Source organism: Halichoeres trimaculatus, unplaced genomic scaffold, assembly GCF_033239565.1.
Source record: "Halichoeres trimaculatus isolate MK-OKI-2021-1 unplaced genomic scaffold, fHalTri1.1 fHalTri1_scaffold_2, whole genome shotgun sequence".
NCBI classification, from domain to species: Eukaryota; Metazoa; Chordata; class Actinopteri; order Labriformes; family Labridae; genus Halichoeres; species Halichoeres trimaculatus.
Window position 1 is genome coordinate 24,586,581 of NW_027437180.1, and position 13,085 is coordinate 24,599,665.

General features: G+C 36.4%; 1 protein-coding gene across 2 annotated transcripts; it reads left to right on the plus strand.

Moving 5' to 3' along the window:
* The first annotated feature begins 188 nt into the window (after positions 1-188).
* Positions 189-12,882, plus strand: tmem154 (transmembrane protein 154). 2 transcript variants are annotated; one of them, XM_074699193.1, is made up of 10 exons: positions 192-273; positions 3,363-3,515; positions 4,245-4,337; positions 5,519-5,578; positions 5,800-5,841; positions 5,982-6,158; positions 6,654-6,708; positions 8,396-8,472; positions 9,407-9,450; positions 11,962-12,882. In XM_074699193.1, the coding sequence occupies exons 2-9, from the start codon at positions 3,425-3,427 to the stop codon at positions 9,436-9,438; spliced, it is 627 nt and encodes a 208-aa protein (XP_074555294.1). In that variant the 5' UTR covers positions 192-273; positions 3,363-3,424; the 3' UTR covers positions 9,439-9,450; positions 11,962-12,882. The 2 variants fall into 2 exon arrangements, with proteins under 2 accessions (XP_074555302.1, XP_074555294.1); XM_074699201.1 differs by lacking the exon at positions 9,407-9,450 and having other exon boundaries at positions 189-273.
* Positions 12,883-13,085: the final 203 nt, after the last annotated feature.

Genomic DNA, 13,085 nt, shown 5'->3' on the forward strand with positions numbered 1-13,085 from the left:
TTTGAACTGCAGTTTTAAGTGTTTTGCTTTTACTCTCACATATTTACTTAAACAAGACACACTTACAGGCTCCATTTATTTTATTTTGTTACATACAGGAAATAGATGGGTTTAGTCTAATATAATTAAGATCAATATGGAGACAGCCAAGGAAAATCATGTTTGTTCATCTGTCTGTTAGAAAAATTGAGCTGTCAGGTTGGACCAGTTGAGACCAGCCTCTCTCCTCCTGCACCTTAGGCTTTGCTTGGATACATGTGCAAAAAGCATCAGGTATGAGGCAAGGGGACATGCCCTGGTCTGTCTTAAATTCCATCATTTTATGATCATTAAATACCTGATTTACAAGTTTGTTGTATGAATGTATGTATCTCAGGTTTTACCTGGGATGACATGAACACCTCTTTACACCAAGAGCTAAAATTACCATTTAAAAATGCATATTGTTTCCAAAACAGGTTAATGAATAAACCTTTTACATACCTTTGTGTTCTTCTAACCTTTGTTTGTTTCTGCAGTGTGGCCCAGTCATCAGATGAGAATGCTCCCAACTTTTTGGAACAAGTTTTAAGTTGTATTTTTCTCCTTTTTATGTGCTTTTGATAGGATTAAACAGTGGATAAAGCATAAAGCTAATGGAGAGATAGTAAGGGGTGACGTGCAGGAGGGGCTCACTGATTAGAATCAAGCTTTAGACGCCTACTTGAGTACTGAGTACTGACATGCAGCATAACCGCTTGGCCAAACTAACACCTCCTTGCAGCAATTTTACAATATCTGTTTGCAAAGCAGAGACACTAAGAATTTATGTAACATGAATTGATAAGTTTGCAAAGAAGCCAGACCTTATCTTTACCTGAAACCAAAAAAACAAAAATATTTTCTTACAAAATTAGTCTCTGAATTAGCTAAAATCAATCAAGTCAAGTTCCTATATTTGACAGACAGCCTTTCTTACAAGATAGAGGCTGGGGGTAGATTAGCACCACGGTGGTTAGATTAGATCATAAACAACCTTTTAATGAGTCATTTCATGGGCGTCTGCAATAATCTCTGATTTCCTTGAGATGACAAAGTGATTAAGAGGTCACACTTATTATGTCTTTATCATGGAGATAAAATACTCAAATACCTTTAGAGAACGGTATGAGTCAGACAGATAGGACAGCTACACATTACTGCAGCCACTCAGTATGAGCTTTGTCCTCTGTAGAAGAAAAATATTACTGAAAAGAAAATTCTTATTTTGGAAGCACTAAAAGTTGAGGGAAATTATTTTTAAGGTCTTATTATTTTATGTAGAGCTTTCTGAAATCATGTGCCCCCTTGTCCACTATGGATGTTCCTAACACTGTTGTCTGTTTTTTTTTTCCAAGTCTCACCATAATTTTTTTTGCTTTGAATGTAATTTCTTTACAACTATAAAACTTTTATCTGTATTTTTTTATTATTTGCTTTACCTCCAGTTTTTAGAAACAAGAACCTGTACAGCTCTTCACTTTTTTTAAAGTAGTCCTCACAATCAAACTTTAGCATGCTTTCACTTTAAAAATAAGATCTTTGGTGTTTGCAAAAATATGCTGCTTAACATTGCTGTGTTTGCATTCACCTTGACTGTTGTTAGCTAAGTTAGCCTAAGTATTAATCTGCAAACTGACAAGCAATCCCACGAGGAGGTCACATGAATTGTTCTGTACTATTTACTATTTCAAAATGAAGCCTATTAAACATTATGTTAGCTTTAAAGACTTATTAGCATCACTGTAGCTGTTATCATTTAGCTGAATGCACATTAGTTACAGAGACAGCTTTTAATCGCTTCCCTCAGGGGAAAAAAACTACTGAATCAGATTTTTCATGTACAAATTACAATAAAATAACCAACTACCTAAAGCAAAATGAGACTGCTTGTATTTTGCCATTTGAAATTTGTTGCATGAAATTCTGTCACTTGGTCTTTTCTGTAGGATTATTGCAAATCTGGTGATTTAGAACTTTTGTTCATCACAAACCCCACTTTTTAAATTCATTTTGTTAATTTCTTTATGACTGGCATTATACCTATTAAACCTACGCCCTGTCATCTGTTCAGTAAAGCTAATTTTAGCATGCTAACAAACTTTGGTTTGTGAATGTGTTTAGAATATTTGCTAAACATCACCACAGGAGTGCTGCTAGCATCTTTGTGATTGTTAGCAGTTAGCTCAAGACATCTCACTGCCCATGAGCTACAACTGTTTGTGTTGTTTCACAGCACTTAGCATCCTGGGCTATCTAATTTTTAACCTGACAGTTCTCAAAAGGAAATAAAAAATCTAAATATGTTCCCTACCTCTGCAGAAGAGTGAAGTGACACCATCTGTCAGCAAAACACAATTAATTCTCTGAGTGTTATCTTCTTTTGGTGATTTTTTATCATAAAAAAGTCATATTTTTGTTGAGTAATTTGTTTTATTGCCCAGTTCTAGACTACTAAATCATCATATTGCTATCATTTGTGTGCTCTATTTAAAGCTTGCATGAAATATGAAAGAAATTATGTTAGCATGCTAACTCAATCAAATAAGATCGTGGAGTAAAACCTTCTAACCATCTTCATACTAGCATTATTAACCATACAGTGAATGCTAACATGAAGCATGAAAGCACCACTGTGTCTTTGTTGTGATAGTTTCTGTTCTAATGGGGCATGAAGCCCTGTGGATAGTGTATCTTTTGCATGCCACATAATAATCTAATGTAAAGATCTCTAGCTATTGCTTCACTTTCTGAGAACAGACTCCAGTATTCACAGAAAGTGGCATGAGTTGTGTTTGAGGCTTTTTTTTCTTAGTGGTTTTGGCCATCGTGTTGAAACCTGCTTAATCACTATGGCTTCACTGTTAAGTGAAAGATAGCAGTGTCCTTTTAAGTAGGCCAACAGAGTTCCACCATAGATAATCATAGAAGCATGATCTTTTCCAACATGATCAGTTTCTTACTACAGCGAGTATCCTTTATGATCCTGCCTGGGGAACATCAAGAAAAAGACCAAGATGCAAACAACCTCACAGCTTTGGAGTTATTCTGAGCTGCGGACAAACATTTTTTCAAGGGATGCCTAAGCAGCTGTTAGTGTCTGAATTCTTACAAATTGTTTTTTTTCCTCTTTTAAAGTTTGTTCAGCTTCCCCCTCACTCTGAAGGACTGCATACCTAACCAGCAGGAATGTGATTGTACTGCAGCCGGGAAGCCGTCAGACTTGTGGCAACAAGCACACAAGTTGATTGCATCACATCCGAGTGAGTTATCTGAGTGAGTCTGAGGGTGTGTTTTTTAAGAGCGTTTTTTTTTTTTTTTTTCCTTCCATTTCACTTGTTTAGTCAGATCAGGAAGTGTGATGCTGTGACAGAAGAGGAGGAGGAAGCGGGCACACAATGGCACTATGTCTGCTCCTGGGCCTTGTAACATGAGAGGCCCACGGCTGAAGACCCTTCTGCTTCTGTTTCTGCTGCTGACCGCACTGACACGTACAGGTAAGACACAAAGATTGATTCTTGACTCTTTCAACAGCACTCTCACCTTTTCTGTCTCCTCCCTGCTTTCCCTTTTGTGTCTCAATATGGTGACTGTGAGTATAACTTCTCATCTAAGGGTAAAGAATGTTGGTTATGGATACTGTAGTTTTAAAACTTTTTGAACTCAAACAGTTAAAAACTCCAAATTAAACTCATTAAACTTGTGAAAACAAAATCTTTCCCTCCCCAGTTTGTAATTTTGTAGACTTGACTTGTCCATGACTCCCCTGAAAATAAGATTATTTATGCCAGTGTGTTTTTTTCAGGTCAATTAAAAAAACAACATTTGAAAAAGAAGGAAAAACATTTCATTGGTTTTCTTCTTTAAATTCTTAAGTTCTTGATCTGCTCTTGTGCAACAAAACAACATGACAAAGCCATGTCAGGAATAAATTGCTCAACATGTTTTAAAATCTCCGCCTACTCTGCTTCAATTTTGCAACCGTTTTTAATGCTAGCAAAGAACCAATGCAAATCATGGACACGGGTGTTTCTGAGTTCCTGTGTGACTGGACTGCGATGGTTATTCTGCTGCTCTGCGGATGTAATTTTAGAAACTAGGCCGGTGGAAATAACTGTCTTCTTTGTCTTTCGGGTTTCACTTCTGACGGAGGTCCTGCACTTGTTTTCCTTTAAGTCTCGCTGCATGTTTTCACATTTATAGTAACACAAGGTTTTCACTTGCAGTGTTGTGTGATGAAGATTCAGACACAGAGCCTAATGCAGATGAGGGGACAGGTGACCAAGGAGAAATTGCTGAAGGCGAAGCAGTGACCACAGGTGAGATGTGACTAACAGGTCAGCGTGTGTGTAGTTTGGTCTTGACAGAAAACATGTGACTGACAGTAGATGCATTCTTTTCAAGGTGGAGAGAAGGAGTCATAGACTTATTCAACAGGGAATTATCACATGCTCTATAGATAAACTCAATAATAAGTTCAGTTTTTTAAATTTTGTTTCTCCTATTATGAAATCAAGATGTGAATCTCAACATTTAAAAACCTAAGAAGCTGTCCAGGAGAGGAGGAACATGTGGTAAACCTGAACTCTACTAATTTATTTTTGACATATTTCAAGAAGTCCAAACATGAAACTCACGAATAAGCTGCATTAATCATTGAGTACAGTACTAAAAGATGTGGTATTATACTTTTTTATACTTTGTTAAAATACCAAGACTAAATGTGGGAAAAGTTTTAAAGTGCAAGGTCAATTTATGTGTCGGAGTAACCTCAGGATGAGAACGTAGTCTGCTTTTAACAGCTTGTTCAAAAAGTCACACGTGAACCACTTGAAGGTGACACGAGTTTTGTTCAATTCATCCAGTCACAGATCAGTGAATCCCTTTAAAAGAGCAGAAGACACAATAATTAACAGAAATGTCCTGCTCTGTTCATTGTTGTTGTAGATTTTCCTTTCAACACTTTCCCAGACAGACTTTTGGTTCAACACATATGATAGTACTTCATTATTTACCTGACTTGACTTTGTAGCATGGGAGTTGTGGAGGAGGCTTTTGGAGGCCTTAAAGAGACGATAACTTGAACAAGGTTTCAGAGATATTAGTCTGAGATAAGTACAGACATCTTTGTGCAAATCATGTAAAGCTGCACCTGTGAAGTGCACCATGTGACTAAACCATTAGTTTTGGCATTAATTGACATTATGTGTTTGCTTCCTGGACTCTTTTGTTATCTCAAGAGGTGAAGGATTCAACAATTCTTCTTTAGGGGAAATGTTTTTAATTTCTCTGTATTATCACGTTAGTAAAGGCATTGATCACTTTTTCACCTTGTGACATCGAATCAGGTTTGTTACTCATAAGGCCACTGTTCCCCACTTTGGATAAACATGCCTGGGTTATTATAATTTTTTATTATTAACACCAATGTTTGATAAGTTTGAGGTGGAAAAACTTGTGAGTATCTCACACTCTCATGTTACTATTCTCTCTCTTTTAGAACAACCAGTATCGTCTGATCAAGCCACAACATCAAACCCACCAGACACAGCAGGCACAGGTCAGTCTCCAACAGCTTTTATTCCATGTGCTGCTTAAAATTTCTTAATTTTCCCGCTGGAGAAATATTTCACAAATGATATGCTATACATGTTAATGTCTGTGATATACTAAGGGTGAAGGTAAAAATTAAAGTTGTTCTTGGACTAAAATTACAAAAACATTTAATAAAATTGACCTGATTATATTCTCTGCTGTTGTTTCTAATTAAAAACATGACAGAGGAAGGAACTGGCTCTGGAGATAGCCCAGAAAACTTTGATGGTATGTGAGAAAAACACGATTTAATTTGTGTATTTACAAACTTATATAATTTTAAAATGCTCACATTTTCTAGTAAAACTTCTGTCACCAGAACAGTTTGATTCACTCCAGCTCAGCTTGACTGCTAACTGATTTTTCAGAGACAACACAGGACCCTGGTCTTTCAGATCCAACCTCTTCACCAGAGGATGGAGAGGATGAAGGTTTGAGTCCCATCATCATCCTGATCCCTGTAGTGCTGGTGGTCATCATCATTGGCATGATAGTCTGCGGTATTTTCATTAACCGCAGGTGGAACAACAAAGCCAGAGATCAAGGTATATCCATCACAAGAGGGAAAACCGCAAAAACCTGGAATCTTATGATGTGTTTTTGTCTTATTTTAAGTAAAAACTGTGTTATTACAGTTGATATGAGCCACATTCAACTTATTGGCCCAGAAAAATGTCTTGTTTCAAGTTATCTAAAGATAAAAATGAGGTCTGAATTGCTTGTAACATGTAATAAGAGACCTGCCAATGGTAAATGAAAAATTTGCTAGAAAATTTGCTTGAAACTAGAATAATGTCCTAAAACAAGTAACTTTTCAGTTGTTCCATTTGCAGATTTTTATTTTACTTGTTACAAGCAATTCAGATCTGATTTTAGTCTTTCAATCACTTGAAACGAGACATTTTTCTGGACTAGTCAGGTGAATTTGGCTCATGTAAAGTCCAAAACGACATTTTCAGCTGAAAATAATATTTGTAACTTTTAACCTTGACCAAATTTCTGTAATAATGTAATTCGTCATTTAACTACTTTTCTCATAGAGCTTCAAAAGGAGGATCCGTTCTTGGATGGGCCTGACACGGAGAAAGTGCCCATGTAAGTATTTCAATTTTCCTTTTTTTGTGAGAAGTACAACTCAGTCAGTAATACACCAGACATGAGGATAGCACTGCACTGGAAAAAAAAGTCCCATTAGACATACTGTGAGTCACATTCACCTGCCCACGCCAGAATAATAACTTGTACCAAAATATCTTATCCAGAATAACAAGGTGCCTAAATTGCTGTAAAGAGTAAAAAAAAATGCCACTGGTTTAAGACAAATATACTTGTCAGGAAAATGTATTTCATTTTTTCTCTTATTTTGAGAGAAGTGGCAAGTCAAATTTTCTTACCCAGTTAACAGATTCTTTTACTCTTTTCATTTTTGTCTCTTAATACTTTAAAGTAAGACATTTTTAGGTTTGTCAGTTAGATTAAGCCTAATTTAGGTCTAATAAGACAATTCTAAGCCAACACAAGACAGAAACAATCACTTAGGATTCTTTGCAGTAAACCCACTAAAGTAAAAAAAAAATAAAAATATATATATATTTTGAGCAAAATGCCACTACCAGCCACTGATGTGGAGCTAACACAGCAAGAAATGACGAGGAGAGGAGAGGAGCGGAGAGGAGAGGAGAGGAGAGGAGAGGAGAGGAGAGGAGAGGAGAGGAGAGGAGAGGAGGGTTGTTCATATGTTGAAGTTTGTTAGTTTGTAATGGAAGCTGTTTCAGTGTTGCGTTGTTGAAACATGGTTCATCTTAACTAGTGTAGCACAACATCTACTACAGCTAATTTTTGTTTCAGAAATGTTTTACATTCCTTGTGCCAATCCCTGAATGATTCTTTTTTATGTTGTTTGTGTTGTTTTAGAATGAGTTCATACTCATGCCTTACTGCCTTTGAGCAGGCTTAGAGCTAAAAAATATTTTAGTTCAATGCTATTCATCCACTAATAACAACAAAAAGGTTAAGCATGACAAAGTATTATTACAAGGTGATTATTAATCTACAGCAAGTGTTAAATAACAACTGTGAAAATGAGTGGTTAAACAATAAACTACATCACACATTGATATAGTTAATAGTCATAAAAATTATCCCAACAGGAACACAAATAAAAGTCTCTAATTTCTAAGCACTGCACTAAGTAAAAAATAAAAAAGACTTATTTAAATGTATTAAGAGACGAAAATGGCGCCTGAAACTCTTGTAAAGAAAATCTGCCAGAGTGATGAGGAAAAAAATCTTGTCATGTTTCTTTAAAATTAAAATAATGTCTTGATAAAAGAACATAAATAAGTAAATTCTGGGCACATTCGGTCAACATAGCTCATATTAGGTATATTAAGACTATTTTTCCCCAATATAAGACATAAACACTTGAATAGATTTCAGTTCTTGCATGGGGGATGAAATCCCTTGTGAGATTATTGATGAAGAACAGCCATAAAAACCTTCTGCTCCACCTCATTCTCTGAGTTATCCTATCTTTTTGTTGCCTGTTATAGTAACTGTTGCTTTACAGAGAGAACTTTGTATCCACTAAAAGCCAAGGGTAAGGTTTAGCATGTAACTTATGCCTGTGTTGAAACTTTTTCAGTTGGTGTAAAATGTTAGTAGAATGTTAACTTCATCTTAGATTAGAAATTACATTTAAATTGGCCAACAGAGGCATAGCTGGTGCCACCCAGCTGTTAATATCTCTCATCTGACTTTCCAAACTCTTTGTGCCCTCCAGGCCCATGTTTGAAGAGGATGTTCCCTCAGTGCTTGAGCTAGAAATGGAAGAGCTGGGACAATGGATTAAAAAAGATGGTAAGCCTCCGTTAACTCAGAAAGGGGTGGAAATGAATTCTTCACAATTACCCAAGATGACTTGAGGACACATTTCATTTTCCCGTACTTAATAAAACAAACATTTTAGCCTTTCTACACTGTTTGTCGAAACATGACAACTCTGAAAACTCAAACCATCCACCTGGATTAATAATCAGTGAGCCAGTTCAATCAGTCATATCATTAACCAGTTAATCCCTTTATTTATGCCGTCAATCTCGAGAAATACTTGAGAAAAAAAACTTAAAGTACTTGATAATCAATGTTGTGTCTTGTTTGTTCAGAAGTAGAAATCAGGCATTAAGTCAAGTGTATATCTTACTGAGTTCAGCAACAAGGCATTTCATAGTGTGTTGCAAAAATTAAAGGAATCATCTCAGATAATACATCTCAGAAAAAAAGACACTTTGAAATATCATAGCAAGCAACAACAAAAACAGAAGGTTTAAAACACAGTATAAAGGTATAAAGTTATAAAAGTTATACAAACTATAAAAGTTAAACTACTATTGAAATAATTTGTGCAAAATAATTTTTGCAAAATAATTTTAAAAGCAGGCAGCTGTAATCAGGTGAGTCTTCAGCCTCAACTTGAAAGAATCAAGAGTTTCAGCTGATCATGTCTTGAAGTTCGTCTCAGATTTTTGGAGACAAAAAGCTAAGCGCTGCCTCTCTGTACTTTTTTTTTCTCTGCTGTTTCTCCAGCAGAGGTCGCTGTTAGTCTGTTTGCTGAGCTGGCTTCTCAGTAGCTGTGCACATACAAACAGAGTCCAGGACTCTCTCCGGTTGAAAGTCAAATTACCAAAAAGCAATTTTTCTCTCTTTAGTGTTAATTGCTTGTCAGATTTTTTTTTTAATCACTTACATTACATGGAGGATGAAATTAAAAACTTGATGTTTTTGTTTGTTATAGGTGATACTACAGCGGATACTAAACAAGCATGAGTCCATTAAACGGTCTGTGAACTTTACACTTGTAATTTTACATAGTGTCACATCTATTAGTTATTTTAGTTTGTTTTCCTCGATTTATCATGGTCAGAGAGCTGATTTTGCTATCTTTTTGTCATTCAGTGTATGAATAAGTGTAATGGTTGATCTAGAAACAGAAGGAATTCTCTAAAATAAAATGCATGAGCGTATTTTAGCTTTACTTTAAGTAATACATCAAAGTTGAAAGTTTGTCTTAAAGTACTGATGAGTAAGTTAAACAGTCATTGCGTGAGTGCCTGTGATTTAGAACTACAGGTGTAGATTTCTGCTTTTAGAGAGCTATCTTAATGTAAATGGAATCAAAACACAAAAGCAGTTGTGTTTTTTTTCATACACTTTTTATTTTGATGCTAATTTCTGTTTGTGTTGATGCACTGGCTGCTCTCGGTATCACTTTAACTCCGGACCTCTGACCCTCTCATCATTACACATGTTAGAGTTTGAAAGCTCAAACACTCCTAACATCTGTTAGCAATCACAACAGGCACGCATGGAAGCATGGTGCAACTTTACCCGAGGATAGCCTCCTTACTGAAATGGTTGGGAAGACGAGGTCAAGGTCCGCTCAGTGAACTGTTGACCAATGTCATTTGCACACTGCTTTTTCTCAGGATTTTATTCCACGAGCTGGCCAAGGGTTAGAGGGAACTTACATTCAACACAGAGGCTCTCTGTACACATCAGGTTACACAAGAGAGCTCCAAACAGAAGTAAATGTTACGTTTAGGCGACTGGGCTTGCTCAATGTGATGCCATCAACTGCAACAGCTGTGAAATTCCAGAGCAAATTAGGAACAACAGTGGATCAAACTGAATGAAACAAACACAGTTGAGAAAGCCCTGCTATCACAAAACTACACAGCTAAAGTGCTCAGAAAAGAAATGTTAGACAGTTAACTATATTATCCAAAACGCTGCCATTGCAAATACAAACATCAAAGGAACTCACAGCAATGTAATTTTATTTTGGGAGGATACAATGTTTTGATCAGTACATGAAGGAAGAAAAAACATTAAAATTGGAATATTAAAAAAAACTCACCTTCCATTCAGCTTCAGATGCCTCATCTATGACCAATAGTACGAGATAAGTTCAAGTGAAAGGGAAACAGCCACAAGTCTGATTTAAATAGAGAAAACTGTCTTTGATACAGTGAAGTTAGTGGAAGTGACATGATTGATTGATTTAGCTTATGCAGAAATCAAGCAAAATATGATCAAAACAAAGAACTGATTACCAACTGTGAAGGAGAAAATCCCCTAGACACCCCCTTCATTTTTATTTAGGCTATTAATGAGTGGAGCATTTTACGCTGATCACAAGGCTAATTGGATTAACTCTGTTGTTGGAGCTGAAGATAATGCTGTGTGATCCAAATCACTTTTTATGTATTTGATGGTCAAAAAGGTCAGCAGTAATGATTTGAAAAAACTGTTCACAATAATCACTCATTTTGAACTGAACTGGACGTGCTGATAATAAAAGGCCCACCAAGGCCTGTGTCTTATCTAAAGAAAGTCAACTCTACCTAAAACAAGTACCAACTTAAGTTTTTTTTTATCAAAGTTACACTAAGAGCCCACTAAATTCAAAAAGCTGTCTGACCTTTAGACCTTTAATCCTGCCAAAAGTTTTGAGGCTATGGTTTCTTTCATGTTTATCATTACTTCCCTAATGTTGGTTAAAATTGCCTCACGTCACTCTTTTGTAACATACGTCTTTGAATAAAAGTCCCTGTGAGAAGTTTGTAACTGGTTTGAAAAATTGCCAAATCTAAGATGTGGCCTTGTGGCAAACAAGGCTGAACAAAACGAACAACAACAACAACAACAACAACAACAACAACAACAACAACAACAACAACAACAACAACAACAACAACAAAACTGAACAAAGAGATGTAGAACTTTTGTTATATGAATTTTAATGCCTAGTAATGCTGCAAGGATGTAGTTGTCAAACAAATGGAAATATAGGAAACTGAAAGGAGAAAAAAGACAGAAATCACATCTTAAATGTCTGCAGGTTAACCAGTAGTTTACAAAAGGCATCATTTTGTCAATAGAAGAGACCAAAATCAACACAAACAGAAATTACTTGCCCATAAATCAGGTTTATATTTAGTATTTATGTTGACAATGTCTGACAGAAGCGTTGTAGATTTGTTTCTGAAGATATCTACATATAAGTTATTGTTCATGTTGTGAAGATAAACTGCAAAAAATATTCATATTGGCTGAAATATAGGTAAACATTACCACTACTGAAGTCTAAACTTATAACTATGAAGTCAAACACCACCCTAGAAATGATCAAAGCATGACCTCTGTGTTTGTGTGTGTGTGTGTGTGTGTGTGTGTGTGTGTGTGTGTGTGTGTGTGTGTGTGTGTGTGTGTGTGTGTGTGTGTGTGTGTGTGTGTGTGTGTCTGACTCTGACTTTGTCACCTTTTTCTCCCATGACCCCTCGACTGCAGGTTGACAAAGGACGCTCTCCTGTATGCAGGGACACACAGCCAACAAAGCTTTTCTGCCAGCTCAGAGTGTTTGACCTTCCAGCAACATTTGTGACCGCAGGAACTAATCTGACTGCCAGGAAACAACATCATAACTCTGAAAAGACATTTACAATGGACTTCAACTTGTTAAACAGTGGCTCCAAAGTGATCAGTATTGTGCTTTTGCTGTATATTATTTTGCTTATTTTGGATTGTGTTGTTTTTAACAGTTATTTGAGGTAAATGCACATTGTTTCCTGCCAACAGCCATAACACATAGTACATAAGTCAAACGTGAAAACACATTTCAGAAGCAAACATCCTCTTTCTGCATAGTGTTAAAGAGTTTGTGGTGTTAAAGTGCATCAGGCTGATACTGTACCCCTCCCCTGCACACACAGAAGGACTGCTCACAGTTCCTGCTGGTGGTTCCTCTTTAGCTCAAAGCCTCTTTGTTGTTGTATCACACTGACTCCCTCCAGCTGCAGGTCTTAATGGGGAAATATCCTGTTGAAGATTGCAGGCATGCATGACAGAGAAGGCCCCTCCTTTTTGATTTCTGCTCACAGCTTATTGAGAAACTGTTTTCTTATCCTGAAACTGAAATCTCATAGTGTGAAATCAGTCGGATTCTATCTCTGCGTCTTTTGAGAAACTATCGCCCATTGCTGAAACAGCGTTTCTAAAAACTGTGGCTGATAAGATTATCATCCCACCACACATAATAACTCTGACTGAATGCTGTATGTTTGCAGACGCTGCATGTTCAAATGTTTTGCTGCAGTTTAGGCTTTTAAATGTTGAATCAAAGCAGTTGTGACTATGATCTCAAAGTGAGTGAAACTTTTTCAACTTGTCAGTCAGTATTTTGCAGTTTCTTGCACTGTAAATATGATAATGCGGTTTATCAAAAGTTATATTTTCAGAGAATTCCTTCTGTGCATTGTAAATATTTCTTTAAGGCTTTAATATTGTTGATTTGCTGATGAATATTTGAATAAAATGTTAAAAAAGTGATACCTCTGAATGATTCTGAAACGCTTCCCACACTGAGAGTGCAGCTGCTGTAGGTGATTAAGCTGACTTGGGGATCTGCTGACACA